Raw genomic sequence first — 17,068 nt, 5'->3', positions numbered from 1 at the left:
ACTAGGCCTACTGTACACATAGTTTTTTCACGAGGTAATGCTGTGGTAGCCATGTCTGTGTAGTTTCGTGTTAGTCATAATGGTAGTAGTGGAACTTTTAAAGACCAGTTTACATGTGATGGAGAGATGCTTTGCAAAAGCACAACTAACCTCATCAACTACACTCTCACACTATAGCATATAAAAGAAACCACCAATATGAAAAAGAAAAAACGAAGTGCTTCAAAAGTATTTCCCATGGTTGAATCTTGTGTTTTTCATTTCCCAGGAAGCTACTGTCCCTGCACCTGCTGTTGGAATCTCAAACATTTTTTGCTTACTAACTGATAATGGGCTCTTCATGATTGAGGGTCGCTTCAATGCCAAGTGACTGTAATGAAGCCAAAAGCAAGAAGTTTTCGAAATTCTACTGTATACAGAAGAAAATGTTCATTAGGATATAGACAATAGCAAGTCATGTTTTAAAATGATTTGTCTGGATTTGTAGCTGTCCAGTGAGGCACACGTGAATTGTTTTCACTGTAATATAAAACTATTTCTCTTGATTCCCTGCAGGATCTTTGTCTGTGCTATGACGACTATAAAAGTGTGTCGCGAGTTTGCACGGCACACGTGCATTAACTTTAAATTGGTTTTGCTTACCCGAAAAGCGGCAGATGACAGAAAACCTTTCCTTGCCCTGGAAATGTCGTGACGCGTTTCACTGTTGCATTAAATGTAAATCACGATGTCCATTCGTTTCCCCTCAAGTCGTCTCCATTAGTTCACGGGAGAGGTGCTGCAGTCCGGGTGACGAGGGTAAGTGCGTTGTTGACAATGAAGGCGGTCGCTGTGATGTTGGATGGAAATAAGCTCTGCGCACTGAGGTGAAGAACGCCCCGCAGCATCAGCCTGAGACTTTGATATCACACTCAACATATTTTGGAAACTTTGGCTCAGCTGTGGGTGTCACTTTCACACATACAAAAATGATAAGTTTCACAGTAAGTGAAAGCGAACTTTTTTTTTTAATTAGCCTGTTCCATCGAATATTATTATTTGGTATATTTGGAAATGCATTCGCTTGTTCTTGACTAACTTCGTAACTAAAAAATAACAAATTAATTAAAAGAGTTCATAAATAAACAAACAAATACATAAATAATAAATAAACTCTTCATGTATATATATATATTTTGTTTGTTTAATAAACTCTTCATACTTCCTAAAACAGGGAACCGGAACCATAGTCACCGTCATGTGATTTCAATCAGGGTTACGTTTGCGAGCGCACTGTTTACGTTTTTCCAGTGATCTCTTATCGCTGTGCGCGCGGCTGCTGAGACGCAGAAAACATCTCTGTTTAAACATGTTTTCTCACGGATCTGAAAGTTTGATCAAGCAGGCGAGGTGGGTAATTTCCGATTCATATTTCGATGTTACTTCACACACCCGTGCCTTTACTTCCTTAGCCATGCTAGTTCTTCCACTTGCTAAAATGTCATCGACTGATTGATCGGTTTTACTAACGGTGCACACTTTGACGTGTTTCTATCTATGAGACACGTATGAAAATTATATTCACAGTTATATTCTGACACGTAGTACGCTCATCAGTCGGGTAACTTGAACTGTATGTGATTGACAGAGATATTCAGGAGCCTGAGCTGCAGAAGTTTTACAGTAAACTGAACAAACTGCTGCAGAGTAAGGATCTTGGACTCGAGGCTGTGGATTCGCTACAAAGACTGCACCTCATCCTGTCAGCCACAAAGTTCACCAGGAAGTAAGAATTATGTTCCCCACTTTATATTAAAAGCTATACTGGCTTTTTTTTTTTTTTTTTTAATTTAAACGTCATCTGTTTTCATGCCTCAGAGTATCTCACTTGTCCTGCCTCTAATGTCACTTAAGGTGAGACACTGCAGGTGAATAGGGAAAAAATGTATATTTACAGATATCAATTTGAAACTTTTGCTGTAGATCACTGACATAAATGTGAGGGAAAAAATACATGGCAAGTTTTCTGTCATTTTATCTTTTCATATAAGAACAAGGTGTTTTATGCCTAAAAATCTTTTCGGCGACGAAATCTGAATAATGGATAGAGCTACATTCAAATTTATGGTTTCATTTTATTGATAAATGAGTTGCCAAGAGGGGATTTTGGATTTCTTGCTTAGTTTTAAAATAAGCTGTTTTTAGTGGAAAAAATTGTAAAAATGTAATTTTCGCCTTATTTTTTGACATTCAAAACTCAATAAATGGGGCTAGGGATTCAATAATAAAAAATCCCTCTGAAAAAATCTTCCAAATATTGTTCAGTCCAAGGCTGGAAAATTTGAAGTCTTTAGGTCCTACTGACGTGGACATAGTGTCGCTACAATGACAGAAAGATGTGTTTTGAGATAAAGGCCCTTGAAATTACATTGTCCCATATAAGTCTATGGGGGAACATTGAATCAGCGCAATATTTAAACATGTTTTTGTGAAGATTAGTCATATTTTCTGTTTCCGGGTGAAAGCTTATATGTTCAGAGACCAATTTGGCCCAAAACTGAAAAAAATTAGTTTTGCCTGTAGTGTCTCCCCTTAAGTGATCTTCATATTATCTATTTTGAAATGTTGACTTTCAAAACATATATGTGCAGAGTGATAAGTCTTTTAAATGAGTGCGTAGTTGCCTGTTTTAGTAGTGTTTTATTGGTAGTTTGACGTACAGTTCGTCTTGTGCTTTTGTCAGATTGCCTCCAGAGCTCCACACAAGGCTTTTCGCTCTTACCTCCTCACCTTCAGAGCAGCTTCAGATCCTGAGCTCAGCCGTGCTTAGAGAAACACTACCTCTGTGTGACAAAGAAGTGAATTACACCCAGATTACCCCCAGTCTTTTAAATAGTCATACTGCTGGTCTGCTTCTCTCCCAGGTGAGCTGTCTGTGACACACATTATGTCCTCACCGATACTTGTCACAGTAACTTCCATGTAATAACCATCTTATTATGCACCTTTAACCCTCACAGGCGAGCTCCACAACTGCCCTGTCACCTTTCTGCGCTCAGCTTGTGCGCAGTCTGGAAAGCCGACATTCTGAGGCACCATCTCATTCGCATACACATACTCTGCCGATTCTCAATAGCGTCCTGACTCACAGTCCTGAATGCCTAACAGAAGGTAATGCATAAATACCAACAACTATCCATGAATGACATGTATTAATGCCTTCTAAAGAAATAATGCAAAATGCCTATTACAGAGCACGTGTCAGTCTTGAGTAAAAAGCTTGTTGACTGGCTGCGCTATGCCAGCATCACTCAGGTCGCTTCCCCCGGGGGGTTCTTCTCCGGGAGTCGATCAAGACAAGTGAGCATTTATCAACATGTCTTTTTGGTGTAAAAAGTATAAAAAACTGATGTAGTATCTTTTTGCTTTCTCTTAGCCTGGCCCTATCGCGGAGCTGGACGGCACAGTGTCTGGAGATTTCTTTACAGTGTTGTGCGTTGGCCAGGGCTTCACTGAGGACCAGTGGATGAACGTCTACTCGTTCTCAACGCTGCGCAACTGGCTTCTCACTTACCACTCTGTTTCCAACTGCAACACCACAGGAGACACAGGTACAACCTCTCCACACAAATCCATCCAGCTGTATATCAGAAGCCTTAAAAAGCAACCAGCGTTATGTCACAAAGACTAGTTACTGTAATGCCCCAGTTATTACATGCTCTGTGTTTTCGACATCTCCAGCTGCCAGGCTTCAGTGCAGCCTCTCCCTATCCCATTCACACTCCCCCTCCAATGGTAAGAAATGGTGCGGATCTCTTTTGCATGGAGGACTCTCTGAGAACCTTGGATGAACTACAGTTCTGCACATCTTCAGTGTGCAGTTACACCTACTCCAACTTGTGATTCTCAGAGAAAGTCACTACTATGTCCGTCTTAACTTTTCTTTCACTGGTGTGGTGTGATTACTGATACGTTTCTAAGGAGGGCTGCACAATATATTGTCAAATTGTCATCACATTATTAGGTGATGTATCATCTATTTCCCAAGAAGCCACAATTTCTCATCACTGGGGTGTTTCATCTGACTGAGGTTTACACATCTTTTACAAACACAACCTAAAACAAAAAAATGCAGGGTGAATTAAAGGCCCTCTACCTGTTTGTCTGTTGTTTATAAGCATTGAATGAGGGAGCACACACATTTGAAATTATTTGTAGTGGTCCAACGTTCCTTGTGCATTTCTTACATCCCAACGTCACAGTACACACACATATTACAAACTGTAATTTGATTAACAACAACTGTTTTAACAACATATTGAAGGACGAAACAAATTCCAGCTTGGGAAAAATATCAGGTATAGGGCCTGTAACCTTTTGACCCCAAGAGCATTTTCTCAAGTTCTGCTTCACCCAAATCTAAAATGTTATAGCCTATAGGCCAAACTAATGCCTCATTTGAAAGACCAACAAATCTCATCTATAAGGATCTTTTTTCCTTGCATTGTTTGTCACATTTCGTCACACATTGCCACTTTTCTGTTACTCTTGTTGCTTTTTTTGCTTTTGTGGCATTTTTGTTACATTTTCGTCACATTTTCGTCACTTTTTCGTCACTTTACTGTTTTTCTTTGGTTGCATTTTTGTCACTTTTTTGTTGCTAGTTTGTACTAGAAGCTTTTAGATTTGAGTAAAGCTGAACTGGAGAAAATGTGCTCTGTTCAGGTAGGGTTCGAGATTTTAAAATGTGCACTTTTCTCATTTTGTTCCATTTAAACATTGTGTTCCTCCTAATTTAGATATAATATAATGCAATATTCACGACAGTCAAAAAACACAATTTCTCGTCATCATATCGTGCTGCCCTCGTTTTAGGGAATATGAATAATTCACAGCGGTGAGACAAATCCACTAATGAAGTATTTGTGTTCTCTCTGGCCGCTCTTTTTAACCAATTCATGTCTGTCTTTTCACCGCCATGATTAAATAAATGCTAACTATGTGTCAAATATAATCAAACCGTTTGTCCCTCATAATCAAGCATAATCACAATCAACTTTTTGATGTAGTGACAGAAGAGAAGAGTCGTGTTTTGACATTTGGTTTGAATGCTGCAGATGATCGCTCGGTGGACGGGTCGGTCATCTCCATGGTTTCAGCCACTTCATCGTCCAGTCGACTCCTTCCCCCAAAGGAGCGTCTGAGAGAGAAGTCTTTCCAGTACTGCCAACGCGTCATCGAACAGAGCGACCGCAGTGAGTGTCTTATGGTCAAACGCAGTAAAGAAGTATACCCATAATCTGATTTGTTATTCACACATTTATTCTTTTTTAGAGCCACAAAAAAGGGCAGACGCTGAGTTGCAAAAAGCGGTAAGTCTGCAACGTCTACATTAGGCTTGTATGAGTTATCTAATTATCAGACCCTCAAAGGTAATTACAACCATTAAAGCTGCAATTTTGACTCTAATCTACATATACATAATAAGCTCTAGTAATACTTTGCCTTTCTGTCTGCCCAGTGTCTTGTGGAAGCGGTGTGTATCCTTGACGCCTTGTGTCTGGAGGACTGCTCATTGGTTTACCGAGTGTTCCCGTGTATAAAGGCGTTGTACGGCCGCCTCAGCTCAGATCTGTCCTATGCCAGAGTCCTGTTACCGATCGCACAATTCTACCTCAACCATGGTCAGTACACGACACGTCACATTTTCATAGCAGCAGATTTTCTCCGTTTTGTCCGGACTTTATTGCTGTTATTATGCGCTGCTGTGTGTGTGAAGGTGAGATGGCAGCGGTGGACTGTGAGGCCATGTGGCAGTTGCTGTTTAGCCGTTTCCCTGCCGAACTCTTCAACGACTCTCTCCTGGCGCACGAGTTTCTACGCTTCATTCGCCAAAATATCCAAAATCTGCCGCTCAAAGTCCCCCAGTACACCCGCTTCTTCCCAAACTTGCTGAAGGTGAATACTAATGTCACTGACAGAACTGAACACGTCAGCGTTGGGCTATATGTTTTTTTTTGTGTGTTTTATTTGCAGCTCTTGGCTTGGGACAGTCCCGCACTGGTGGACGACTATGTAGATCTGCTGCCCTCTATGGTGACTACTGGGACTGCGGTGGAGCTGCTGCACACGCTGCTCGACTTGCCCTGCCTGTCTGCCACGCTGGTCTTACAGCAAAGGTATCGTGCCGTTTAGTTTAAATATTCTCAAAAAACCTTCACAATTTCATACCATTCTTTGTCAAACAGGTCTGTCCTTCTCCCTATTACGGACCCGAGCGCTCGTGGCCTTCAGGCTCTGGACGCCTTTAGAAATCCAAATTTTCGTGGTCTTTTTCTCTTCTTGCTGAGGGGCGAGGCAGGCTCAGGTGACAAAATCACTTGCGTATTGATTATGGAAACTGTGGTAGTTTAGTGACTCTTCTTACTTGTGTTCAGGGGATACTATCGACCGGCTGAGCATGCTCCATGAGCTGCTGGCTGAGTCTGCTGATTGGCCCAGAGTGGTTCAGTGTGCGCAGACCGTTCCTGTTCTGTTGCACATATTTTTCAACACAGTCATCAAGGTGGGATAAAAGTGTCATTGTGTGTAAAAAATATTGTGTGTAAAAAGCATTGCCGTGCACTGTTGAATGATGGTCATTTGTTCTGTAGTTGGCTGATGAGAAGCTTTTAGCCCAGTTGATTCTAGTGCAGCTGGAAAGGAGCAGCCTCCTTCTTAAAGTTCCCAACTACATGAGTGAAATCCACCGGTAAAGCATTCCTTCTCGTCATAGAGGCGTTATCCCACGTGGCCTCAGTGTCCTGACTTGCTCTTTCTGTGTCTTGTAGAGTGTTCAGCTACCACCTGCTGAAGCTGTGTAAACTCCATCCTTCTCTTGTGGTCGATCAATCGCACGACCTGCTGGAATTTGCTGGAACCACATCCAATGTCTACAACAAAGAGGAACTCTACACTCATGTTGTAAGACATTTGTGAATATTCCAGCCATTATTGCTTAACCTCACCCTTGGTAAAACACTCTGTGATGCTGTTGATTTTCAGGTGTGGGTACTTGGAGAATACCTCTCTCTTTCTTGTGACTGCCGTTGCTCTGTGAGACACATCACTTCTTGTTTTGAGGCGCTGGAAGCGGTGCTGTTTGAAATCACTTCTTCTGCCTCGCCTCCAGGGGGCATATGTCCAAACCCCAGGGTGGTTACCACTCTGATGAGTGCTCTTGCTAAACTGGCGTCAAGGTCCCATGATCTTATCCCAAGGTTACACCTGATGTTTTGACTTTATCTTCATGCTGAAACTTTTCACATGAAACTTAACAGTTTTTTTTCTCTCTTTAGGGTCTCTCTGTTCCTCTCTAAACTGCGGACGTCCTCCCGAGGAGGCTCCGTTTCGTGGTGTTCAGATGAAGATGATCTAGTTGCTATAGTAACCCGAGGGGAGGAGTTGTGGTCACTGTTGAAAACTCCTGGTGTAGCGCAGAGTGTGCTGACTCCACCCGCTCACGTCACAAAGCCACAGTGGCACAGAGACACTAATGTGGCCGCACCACTGCAACTGCGGACGCTCACCCGCCTCACACAGCCTCAGTAAATCAGCAACTACAGAGGGTATGCACATGTGATTATTCTACACTCAAACCTCAGTGTTATGAGTGTCAAATCCAATAATAATGCCTTGCCACTCGTTTGGAATCTGTTTCCATGCTGTCGCTAACCAGTGGCATCACTTGCAGAACCTCTGTACCTCACTGTTGTGCACTTTTGTAAATGAAATGAAAATATTATCACGTGAAATCTGTTTGTGAATAGTTGTTCATCTTTTAAAGCATAAATAAGCAGCAAGAATCAACGATTGTATTTCTTTAATACAATATTTCTTTTCAAAATTACATTTTTCAAAATAGATCTTCTGATTAAAAAAGATTTGTCACTACCTGAGTGTTTTCATATCTGTGGTCTACACAGGATTTAATACATTAAAACTATGAAAATAAGACATTTAAGGATCAATCTAAAACAAACAATTATAATAAAGATTTCTATGGGGAAAAGTGCTCATTAAGACGTGATCATACAGCAAACAATCATCCATTCATGAATTATTATGAAATCATTTTACAGGATTTTGATGCCTGCAATACTCAACTTTTATCAAATCTTTCAGCAGCTTGACTGTTTTCGCTTCTAGGATCTGCTGATTCAAAAGAAATGAAGTGTTGTCTACATTCATTGTTTGTAACTGTCAGATACACGCCGCAACATCAGCGTTAAAAGTCTCACGAGGGTCTTTACAAAACCACATTTAAGATAAAATAGATCTTGACAGTGGACTGAAAATAGCACCAGTGCGAGAGGAATGTCTTCGTGATAAAATGGCACATTACTTGGAATGTTGTTGAGACGTTTGGCCTTTTGGCCGTTGACACAGTGCTTTGTGCTGTCGACGTGTTGTGACAGCCTTAAGTGCATTATTCAACGTTAACTTTTACTTTTTGACATCATAATCTAAAGTATAAGACCAGAATTCGGTGGTAAACATTGCAATTTACAGATATTTGGAACTAGTTTATGTTCAATATCGGTTACTGGCCTTGTGCAAATGACACAAAAACTGGCATAAAGTTCATTGAAACAAATTTGTTTCACTATAGTAATAGTCCATGATTGTTGCAGGGACTTTTCTCCCTAAGAAAAAGGATTAACAAATGTACTGCACAAACACCCACAGGCCCTGACGTTTCATCTTGATTGACCTCAAATTTGAGAGTGTTGTGTAGGCAGCCTATTACATTAAACCGGCCTCAGTTTTGGCCCTTGCAGTGATCAATAGCAGCTACGACACTTCCACACTCAGGTCTTTCGTCACCTGGAGGTCTGCAGCATTGGACCGGGCACATACAGGTACTTCCATATAGCGTAGTAGTGAACCCCTGCTCCCGCCGCCACAAACAGGTGCCAGATGGCGTGAGCGAACGGGACCAGGCCGTCGCTCTTGAAAAAAACCACCCCCACCACGTACAAGACCCCGCCTGCCGCCAGCTCACACACACCCGCACGCTCCACCTGGAAAACACCAAACATAAGCGAGGGCATAGTGTTGTGAAAAACTCCACACCCGCATGTTTTGGCAATGTTTATGTGCAGTCGAGATGACGTGCAACAACATTACACACTCATGAACACAAAGAAAGACCAAGGCGCTTTTCCTGGATCAAACATTTGGGATTGATTCTATATTTCATATATTTTTGTAGCTCATGACCTGCTGATTGTCTTTTTTAATCAACCCTCCATCAAATCGAACCTGCAGTTTGAATGGACACAGATAACAAATCACTAAAGGCTGCAAAGGTTGTTGGGGTGACATAACGTCCTCTGCAAATATCTCATCTACGTGGGATGTTTTGTGAATAAAATCAGCTAATCCTCTACAAACATGTTCTGAAATGCACATTCAGTGGGAGGAAAATGTTTGAGAACACTTTGGAATTCCTCACATTTCTGCCAAAATTGCTCATAAAATGTGGTCTGACCTTTATCGAAATCATAAGAATGAGTAAACAGCGTCTGCTTAAACTAACACAACCCAAACAATTACATGTTATCATATTTTATTGGCCATAACATGTAAACATTCACAGGACAGGGAGGGATAAGTAAGTGAACCCTCGTAATTGTTTGTTAACATCCCGGGCTTAGCTGGAGGCGGGAGGCTAGATTCTGATCTATTTCCATTGTAGCTGTTGTCATTGTAACGATAAACTAATGTCTAACTGTTGTTGGAAATATCAGATAAACCTTATTTTATCGTCATTCCTCTTCCACCACACACAACAGGACCACAACAGGACCACATTTTTTAGCTGTAGTTTTACACTTATAATCGCTAGTTTTAGTTTCATCTTCTTTCTCTTGATCACTTCCTGCGTCCAGCTGATGTCACTAATGATGTAAGCAGCGAAAGGGTCTATTAAATAACTGGCTGACCCTTCTTTTGTAGCAATAACTGCTTTTCTGTAGTTGCAGATTAGACGCTCATAACGATCAGGATGAATCTTGGACCATTCCTTTTTACAAAACTGCTGCAGTTCAGTGAGATTCCTGGGTGTACTTACTTATTCCACGCTGTCCGGTGAATGTTTACATGTTATGGCCGATGAAAAATATGATAACATGTATTTGTTTGGTTGGTGTTAGTTTAAGCAGACACTGTTTACTCATTCTTGTGATTTTAATAAAGATCAGACCACATTTTATAACCAATATAGGCAGAAATGTGAGATATTCCCAAGCATTCACATTTTCCTCCCACCGAGACTCTTGTATAGGTTTAGCCGTCCATATTTGTGATTAGACCCCAAATCTAATCACAATACTATGAGATACAAAGGTATTTTAGGCCAGATCTTACTCTATCGAACACAGACGGCGATATAAAAAAGTGCTAGTGTATTTTAGTGTATAGGTATGCGACTACTACTACACCTCACACATCCTCAACAGGAAGGATGTAACACAATATCTGACAATAGATGCTTTTTTTGGTGTGAGGAAAAAGGGCATACGAAACTTTTAAGAGCAACATGTCTTTTTGCGCACAATGTCAGGAAGGAAATGTTTATTTTCTAAAAAAAAAAGTCAAAGCTTGATGCTGTTTGTGCTTACCATGGACAGGATGACCAAAGCAGGCACAGCCCCCATGGAAACGTAGCCCAGAAGTTCGAGCAGCTTGAACCTGCAGTTACCAAAACGCAACATGAGAAGACAAAACATCCTGGATCGACGCCGCACGCCATTGTTTTTGCTTTAAACATCACGCGCTGGTGTCCGGTGTTAAACCAGGACAAAGACAAGGAGGAGAGACAAAGGGCAGCGTTACCTCTCGTGGAAGAAGAAGACGTACATGGATCCTACACAGGCCATGACCCATATCAGCCAGCGCATGTGGCAGGCCCAGGGTCCCAGCTCCCGCAACATCAGCCTAAACAAATACGGCACGCAGAACAGTCACGCTTTTGTTGCCCGAGATTTTGCATGTTACCACTTCAATGTACACATGTTTGTGCGGCAGTGTGACTCACCAGGGGGAGTAGGTGGCAGCTATGAAGAAGTAGATGGCCATTCTGTCGCACATATGGAAACGCTGCTCGACGCTCCTGGGTAGTAAATGCAAATGTTTGATAAGCATACAACCTACACTAGAAAAGAAAATAGATACAGTGAATAGCCATAATAGTGGTATTGGCCAAATCTATGTTGATGCCATGTCTTGGTCTTCAGATAGACTTACTGTTTATGATCAATTACTTTAACGTTTTCAACCAAAACTCCCATTTGTATAATAGCACAGTTGGGTATTACACAGTTACATTTACTCAAGGACCTGACTTGAGTAACCTTTTTAAGAAATTGTACTTCTTAGAGTTTTTCATACGGCACTATTTCTACTTGAGTAAAATTATAATGAAGTATCTGTACTCTTTCTTGGTTAAAATAATTGTTATCGTTTCCACTTTGAATAAATATTTAGAATAAAATGTCACAAATTTCAAATAATTTTATGTTTCGTTTCACACAATTTATGGCGTCATTGAAAATAAATCAGATTTTTCGTTTTTTCGTTACTCAGTACTCACAATACTAACATTTTCTCCTTGTACTTTTTTTTACTTTTTACTTGAGAAGAATTATTTAAAGGTAACGTTCCTCTTACTTGAGTAAATATTTTGGTGTAATAGGATTGAGTTTGGGAAGCTGGGCCCCCTGTGACAAGTAGAAAGAAAATCGGCCCACGATACTGCAAACCTCCCTACCAGGGGCGGATCTAGAAAAAAAACCACGGGGTGCCAGGGAGGTTCAGGGATGATTTCTGGGGTGGCAACACATTTTACAATGTTGAATGTTTATAGCGGGGGTACGCACGTTTTGCTTGATCGCAAGGCAATTTTTCCATTTAGATGCAGGCCGAGCCTCCCAAAATTATATACGAATAGTAGCATTGTCCATAATATATGCAAGGGGTTTCTAACTCAAGTAAAATTTTACTAACTTTTGTAAAAAGAAAAAAGACAGAAAAAAAAATCATCATCTTAGGGGCCACAGGAATTGGCACCTTGCTCCTTTTAGCTATAAAGTTGTTGTAATCCTTTGTCCTGTCAAAAAAGTACTGACAGTGAGCCTCCCAAGCACCCAAGTAGATTCTAGAGCAGATGTGACACATTACATGACATCAATGGGGTGACAGCTCTAGATCCGCCCCTGCTCCCTACCCCTGTTTTATAGGGTTTACAATGTGCATCAATGAGGGGACAAGAAGTGTCCACATAAACTTTAAGTGCGTTTGAGACACAAAAAGGTGCTGAGTACATTTTCTGCCTTGTTTAATATTTTGAGATCAGACATCAAGCCCAGGTACAAATTAAAAATCCCATGGGATAGAAATGGATTTGCTACATGGGCACAACCAAACCAGGATACTTTGAAACACTGACCGGGATGCTCAAGTGCCTGTAAACGCTCATCGGAACATCTGTATTTTTGCAAAAACACTGGAGATTTAACTGCCTATTATTTGTTTAAACATCGCTTCTGTTGACGGCCTTTTAAGCCCCGTCGCTCTCTGTACAGTAATATCAGAGCCGCGTATTGTAAGACGGCACCGTGATGCGGCATCTGTTGTTTTCATCGCCGCCTCCTCTCCTCTCGCCGTCGTAATTAACTGTGTGTCTGTGTGTGCTGATTGGGACATCTGCTCGAGAGCCCGCTCGAGCTCCCGTACGCACCGGAGATGGCCGATTTTCCAGGCGGCCGTGTGGAAGAGCGTGGAGGTGACGAACAGACCGGTGAGGCCGCCCCCATAGAGCCAGGCGGCGACCCGGTGCCATTGGTCCGCGGACAGGAAGTACAGCACGGACCCTCCGACCAGGCTGGGCAGGATCCACAGCTGATAATAATACAGAAGATGACAAAATATCAGAGAGAGAGAAAGGGAGAGGTCAATTTGTCTGTTTGGTGATCGATATTTGAGCAACCAGTAGACGCTTTTTTGAATTGAAAGTGAAGCTGGAGCTACAGTGAACTGCACATGCATTTATTTATATTTACAACCTTAAATCTGTATTAACGTTTGCCGTTTGTAATTTAAACCTGAAATAAATGTGCAAATATGCTGTTTGATAACTGTTTGATACTGAGCAGCCCATCTCATCTCAGTGGAAGACACATTACGCCCCTGAAAGATTAAGATTAAGGATCATCATGTACATGTTTTCTCAATGATTTCTTCCATGTTTATATGTGTTTGATTCCCCGTCCACGCTCCCACAGCCAGAGGCATCCGGGGGGGGATTACAGCAGATTAGAGAGTGCCACAGGCTGAAACACAGATTATCAAGCGCTGCTGCGGTCAAAAGCCCACCTCCTCACTGTCCTCGCACTATTCCAGAGAATAAAGTCCCGAGTGTTTCTTGAAGGGGTCTTGCATGTACTGTGTGTTACTCACTCCATGGGTGGCACAGTTGGCGGCGTGTTCATATTCGGTGGGCTGGTATCTTTTGCTGGAAGGCACTCTGCGATTCATAAATCTGGGGGAATGAAAACAGAAAGAAGTTTGGAGTTTGCAAGGGCCAGATGCTGTTCCTGGAGTTAATAAGTAACGGTGTGTTTGCAGATAGGGGAGCACATGAAAGTTAAAACATCAGAGAGTTTGGCTCAAAATACTCGAATAGATAAACGTGTTGAGTGATTTTGATGTGGCCACTGCCTGCCTAACCTTTAGAGCTTCATAAAATGTTGCCTGCAGTATTATATATCTGTAAAGAAAAGAAAGAAAGGCACAGGCTATTCCTGTTTTACATACATTTGGCTACTTGATAACTTATTAAATATCATTTTTGCCTTTCAAACGTCATCTTCAAAAACATGCTGTATGTAACTATAATTACTTGGCATAATTGTCATGAATCAATGACTATAATAAATGTGTGTAAAAAATGTAATGATGAATAACTTTATCATGTTTTCATTGTAACGTTAAAGCCATACAGTGTAAAATATTATTCAATAAATACAATAAAGTGAAAGCATGTATTTATTACAGCTGTTTTTATCTAAATATCTAATGTCTAAACTCATAAGATTTTTTTCCTTTTAACCTTTTATATACATATAACATTTAACCCGGAACGTCCTGCAGTTTGGCATGATTATTACTATTTCACAACAACTTCAAATCTCTATTTGGGATCTTTGGCGTAACCGCGGCAGCTGTTTGTGTTGCCATAGTCACCTGTGATGTCCCTCACCTCCGCAGCAGGATACCACTGACCATGACCATAAACTGGATTTGCATTTTGGCTGCCGCATGCTTGGATAGTACTCCATTCATTGTTAGTGCTCATGTTGGTTTAAATCAGCTGTAAACCTCAGTTTACACAAGGAAAGAACACATCTGGAGCCGTTATGAAATCACATTTTACACATCAAGACGCACGCAATTAAAAAAAAAAAAAAAAAGGCGGCCGTCATGCCGGGCCACAGGTGTTTCTGTCGGTCAGCTGTGTTATTTCATTACGTGCTACGGTCTGCACTTCAAATAAACATGCATTACTGGATTCATCTGGAACATCCTGCAGATGCAAGTCTGCGATCAAAGCCATGTGATATTAACAGAGACTGCTGTTAATGAACTTAGGACTAGACAATAGAATATACAAGGGCTACAACATACAAGTTTATCAGTGGAAGAGCAACTATAACAAATGATATGACAGGGCAAAAAACAAAAGCAATTTACCATTGTTTAAATATGAAAAAAATGGCCCTAATCATTGTTGTTACAACTGGACAAAGACTAAGTGGCACAATCTCTATTACACTACATTCAACTTCATTCATTTATCTATAGAGGATATATGTTATATTATTAATTTTGACACATAGTCAGGAACACTAAGGGTTTTGTTTAGAATGAACATTATACAAATGCATACCCTTTATGTGCTGCATAGGATTGATCCCAATCTGAGCTACTATGGGCCTAAAGCCTGTCAAGGGGAAATGCATCCTGGACAGTGGTCATTTCATTGAATATAAAGCAGACATGTGACTTTGACCATTTATTCACAAGTATGCTAAACGTGAACATTAAAAGATCTCAGAGGAGGATGTGCAGACTTGTAATGAATTGTTAAGGGCATCTAAGGTGTTGAGTCCTGAAATGAACCTGATGCTGTGCCAAGACGTTGAAGATATAGTTGCAATAACATAATAATGATAACATATACTTAGAATCTCTATTTAAATAATTTTGCGTGACCTTTTTCATGTCGCTGTGCTCCAGATTGGTAACAAAGAAAGCTGCCTTGTCCCGAGCACTGTTCCTGTATTGTGGCTCCATCAATGGCCCTGAATGCCACAGTGTGAGTCCCTCTAATCAGTTATGACAGAGCGGAGTGTGTGCGTGTTTGTTGTGCGCGTGTGTAATGATGTGAAAGGGAAATGGGAGGAGGTGGTGGGGTGGGGGCAGTGGAGGAGAGGGGAGGATGTGATCAGAGAGGACATTGTCATCATCGGGACAGCCTTGCACTCTCTCCCTGCTCGGGCCACTTGAACAAGCCCCACACACACGTGTATCCAAGGCTGGGTTGGAGGTGGAATGCAAGACAGGGGGACCAATGGTACAAGGGTTTACCGCCTGTTAGTGCATATTACATACATTAATAGGATCGGTGGCAGTTAAGAAGATCTGCTGCACTGTGGGAACATTCATGCATGTTTGAGAGTGAGTTTAACAATCAGGGCCCCTATTTATTTTCAGAGATCTACTTATCCATGCCATGGGACCAGGTTCACATAATGCTATGCCATGTGCATTGATGTAAAAGAAATATGTATCTTTTTTTAAATATTCGTGTGGTCGGGACAGTGCATGCTAATGAACGCCCACACACCCACACACACACACACTACATCTATAAAATCTTAATACTGTAACTTACAGAAGATACACATCTTTTGATGTATAAAGATTGTTGTCAGCCTGAGAGTTCTACATAGACAAGCAGAGTCTCTGTGAGGTGAATCTGAATCATCAGATGTTGACCTGTAGTGACAGCCCATAAACAATATGCTTGCACCTATTTAGGGCTTCCTAAATCCAACAATTCAACTTTATAAGATCTGACTATAACCACTATAACAACCTGAATTGAGGGATTATGGATAAACTAATAATGTTCGATTTGTGCATTGATTAAAAAAAAAACTTTTTTTGTAAGGTTTAGTTGGTCGTTTTTGTGCACCTGCAAAAAAGAAGCAATATGTTAAATGTGAAATGTCAATAAATGACAGGCCAGAGCGGGATAAACAATGCAAGATCAACTTTACAGGCTACCTTGAGGCAGTGTTTAACTTACTATGCTCAACAGACCTGCTTGTTGCTTATAACTTATGGAAGTGCCAAAAGTCAAAACCACTGTTTCATCTTAATAGTTTACTAAACCAAGTGATGATAAAGTATGAGAGAAGAGCACATGTTTTAACCACAACAGATAATTGCGCTCTCCGGGCAAAATTCTTTTGGCATCCCTGTGCGTCATTACGCCTGGACGCACTAAATTGGTTCCATGTTGAAATGCACATAGCCAGATGTGTGTGCTAAGCCGTGGGAGCAAGTTTACCTTCCAAATTTGGTCTTCTTAAAGTCCATCTTGTGTGCGCGCTCTATCTGCGAACAGCACACGAGCGAGCGTCGTCTCCTACGGATTCCCCATTCCGGATATCCCACCAAAGCACGTCCAAACAACCGCGCGTTGTCTCAGGTGATGGAAGAAGTAAAATGCTGATTTTTGGAACGCTGCTAACTGTTGACACTTATAGTTCTGACTCTGAGATGTGTTCGCAGGATGTTCCACGGGACTGGCTGGTAACCCCTCCTCCGCCCCCTCCCCTCTCCCCTCTAATGGCTCATGATAAGGGAGCAACAAACAGCAGCCCCTCCCCACCACACACGACCACTGACTGCTGCTCTCGTTTCATCAATGTCCTGCAGGTCCACCACGCAATAACAATTCAACACAAAGGTCCAAGTG

At 41.4% G+C, this 17,068-nt stretch overlaps 2 protein-coding genes across 4 annotated transcripts; one reads left to right on the top strand and one right to left on the bottom strand.

Annotated features, from left to right (window-relative positions):
• The first annotated feature begins 1,213 nt into the window (after window positions 1–1,213).
• Window positions 1,214–7,862, top strand: ap5z1 (adaptor related protein complex 5 subunit zeta 1). Of its 3 annotated transcripts, none has more exons than XM_079565077.1 (18): window positions 1,214–1,389; window positions 1,628–1,765; window positions 2,723–2,903; window positions 3,000–3,150; window positions 3,233–3,339; window positions 3,416–3,590; window positions 3,688–3,774; window positions 5,097–5,234; window positions 5,314–5,351; window positions 5,501–5,663; window positions 5,759–5,937; window positions 6,016–6,158; window positions 6,228–6,346; window positions 6,417–6,544; window positions 6,633–6,730; window positions 6,810–6,942; window positions 7,024–7,238; window positions 7,317–7,862. In XM_079565077.1, the coding sequence occupies exons 1-18, from the start codon at window positions 1,349–1,351 to the stop codon at window positions 7,567–7,569; spliced, it is 2,487 nt and encodes an 828-aa protein (XP_079421203.1). In that variant the 5' UTR covers window positions 1,214–1,348; the 3' UTR covers window positions 7,570–7,862. The 3 variants fall into 3 exon arrangements, with proteins under 3 accessions (XP_079421203.1, XP_079421204.1, XP_079421205.1); XM_079565078.1 differs by having other exon boundaries at window positions 3,721–3,774; window positions 7,317–7,861; XM_079565079.1 differs by lacking the exon at window positions 3,688–3,774 and having other exon boundaries at window positions 1,215–1,389; window positions 7,317–7,861.
• Window positions 7,863–8,245: 383 nt separating this feature from the next.
• Window positions 8,246–16,884, bottom strand: mmd2a (monocyte to macrophage differentiation-associated 2a). Its single transcript, XM_079564931.1, has 7 exons — window positions 16,658–16,884; window positions 13,480–13,561; window positions 12,761–12,921; window positions 11,060–11,134; window positions 10,858–10,959; window positions 10,644–10,713; window positions 8,246–9,041 (listed from the first exon to the last, which is right to left on the bottom strand). Exons 1-7 carry the CDS (start codon window positions 16,684–16,686, stop codon window positions 8,841–8,843), a joined length of 720 nt encoding a protein of 239 aa, XP_079421057.1. The 5' UTR covers window positions 16,687–16,884; the 3' UTR covers window positions 8,246–8,840.
• Window positions 16,885–17,068: the final 184 nt, after the last annotated feature.

This window comes from Gobius niger (assembly GCF_951799975.1).
Source record: "Gobius niger genome assembly, chromosome: 10".
Lineage (NCBI taxonomy): Eukaryota > Metazoa > Chordata > Actinopteri > Gobiiformes > Gobiidae > Gobius > Gobius niger.
Note: the sequence above shows the minus strand (reverse complement) of the source record. Positions and strands in the feature narration are given on the sequence as shown.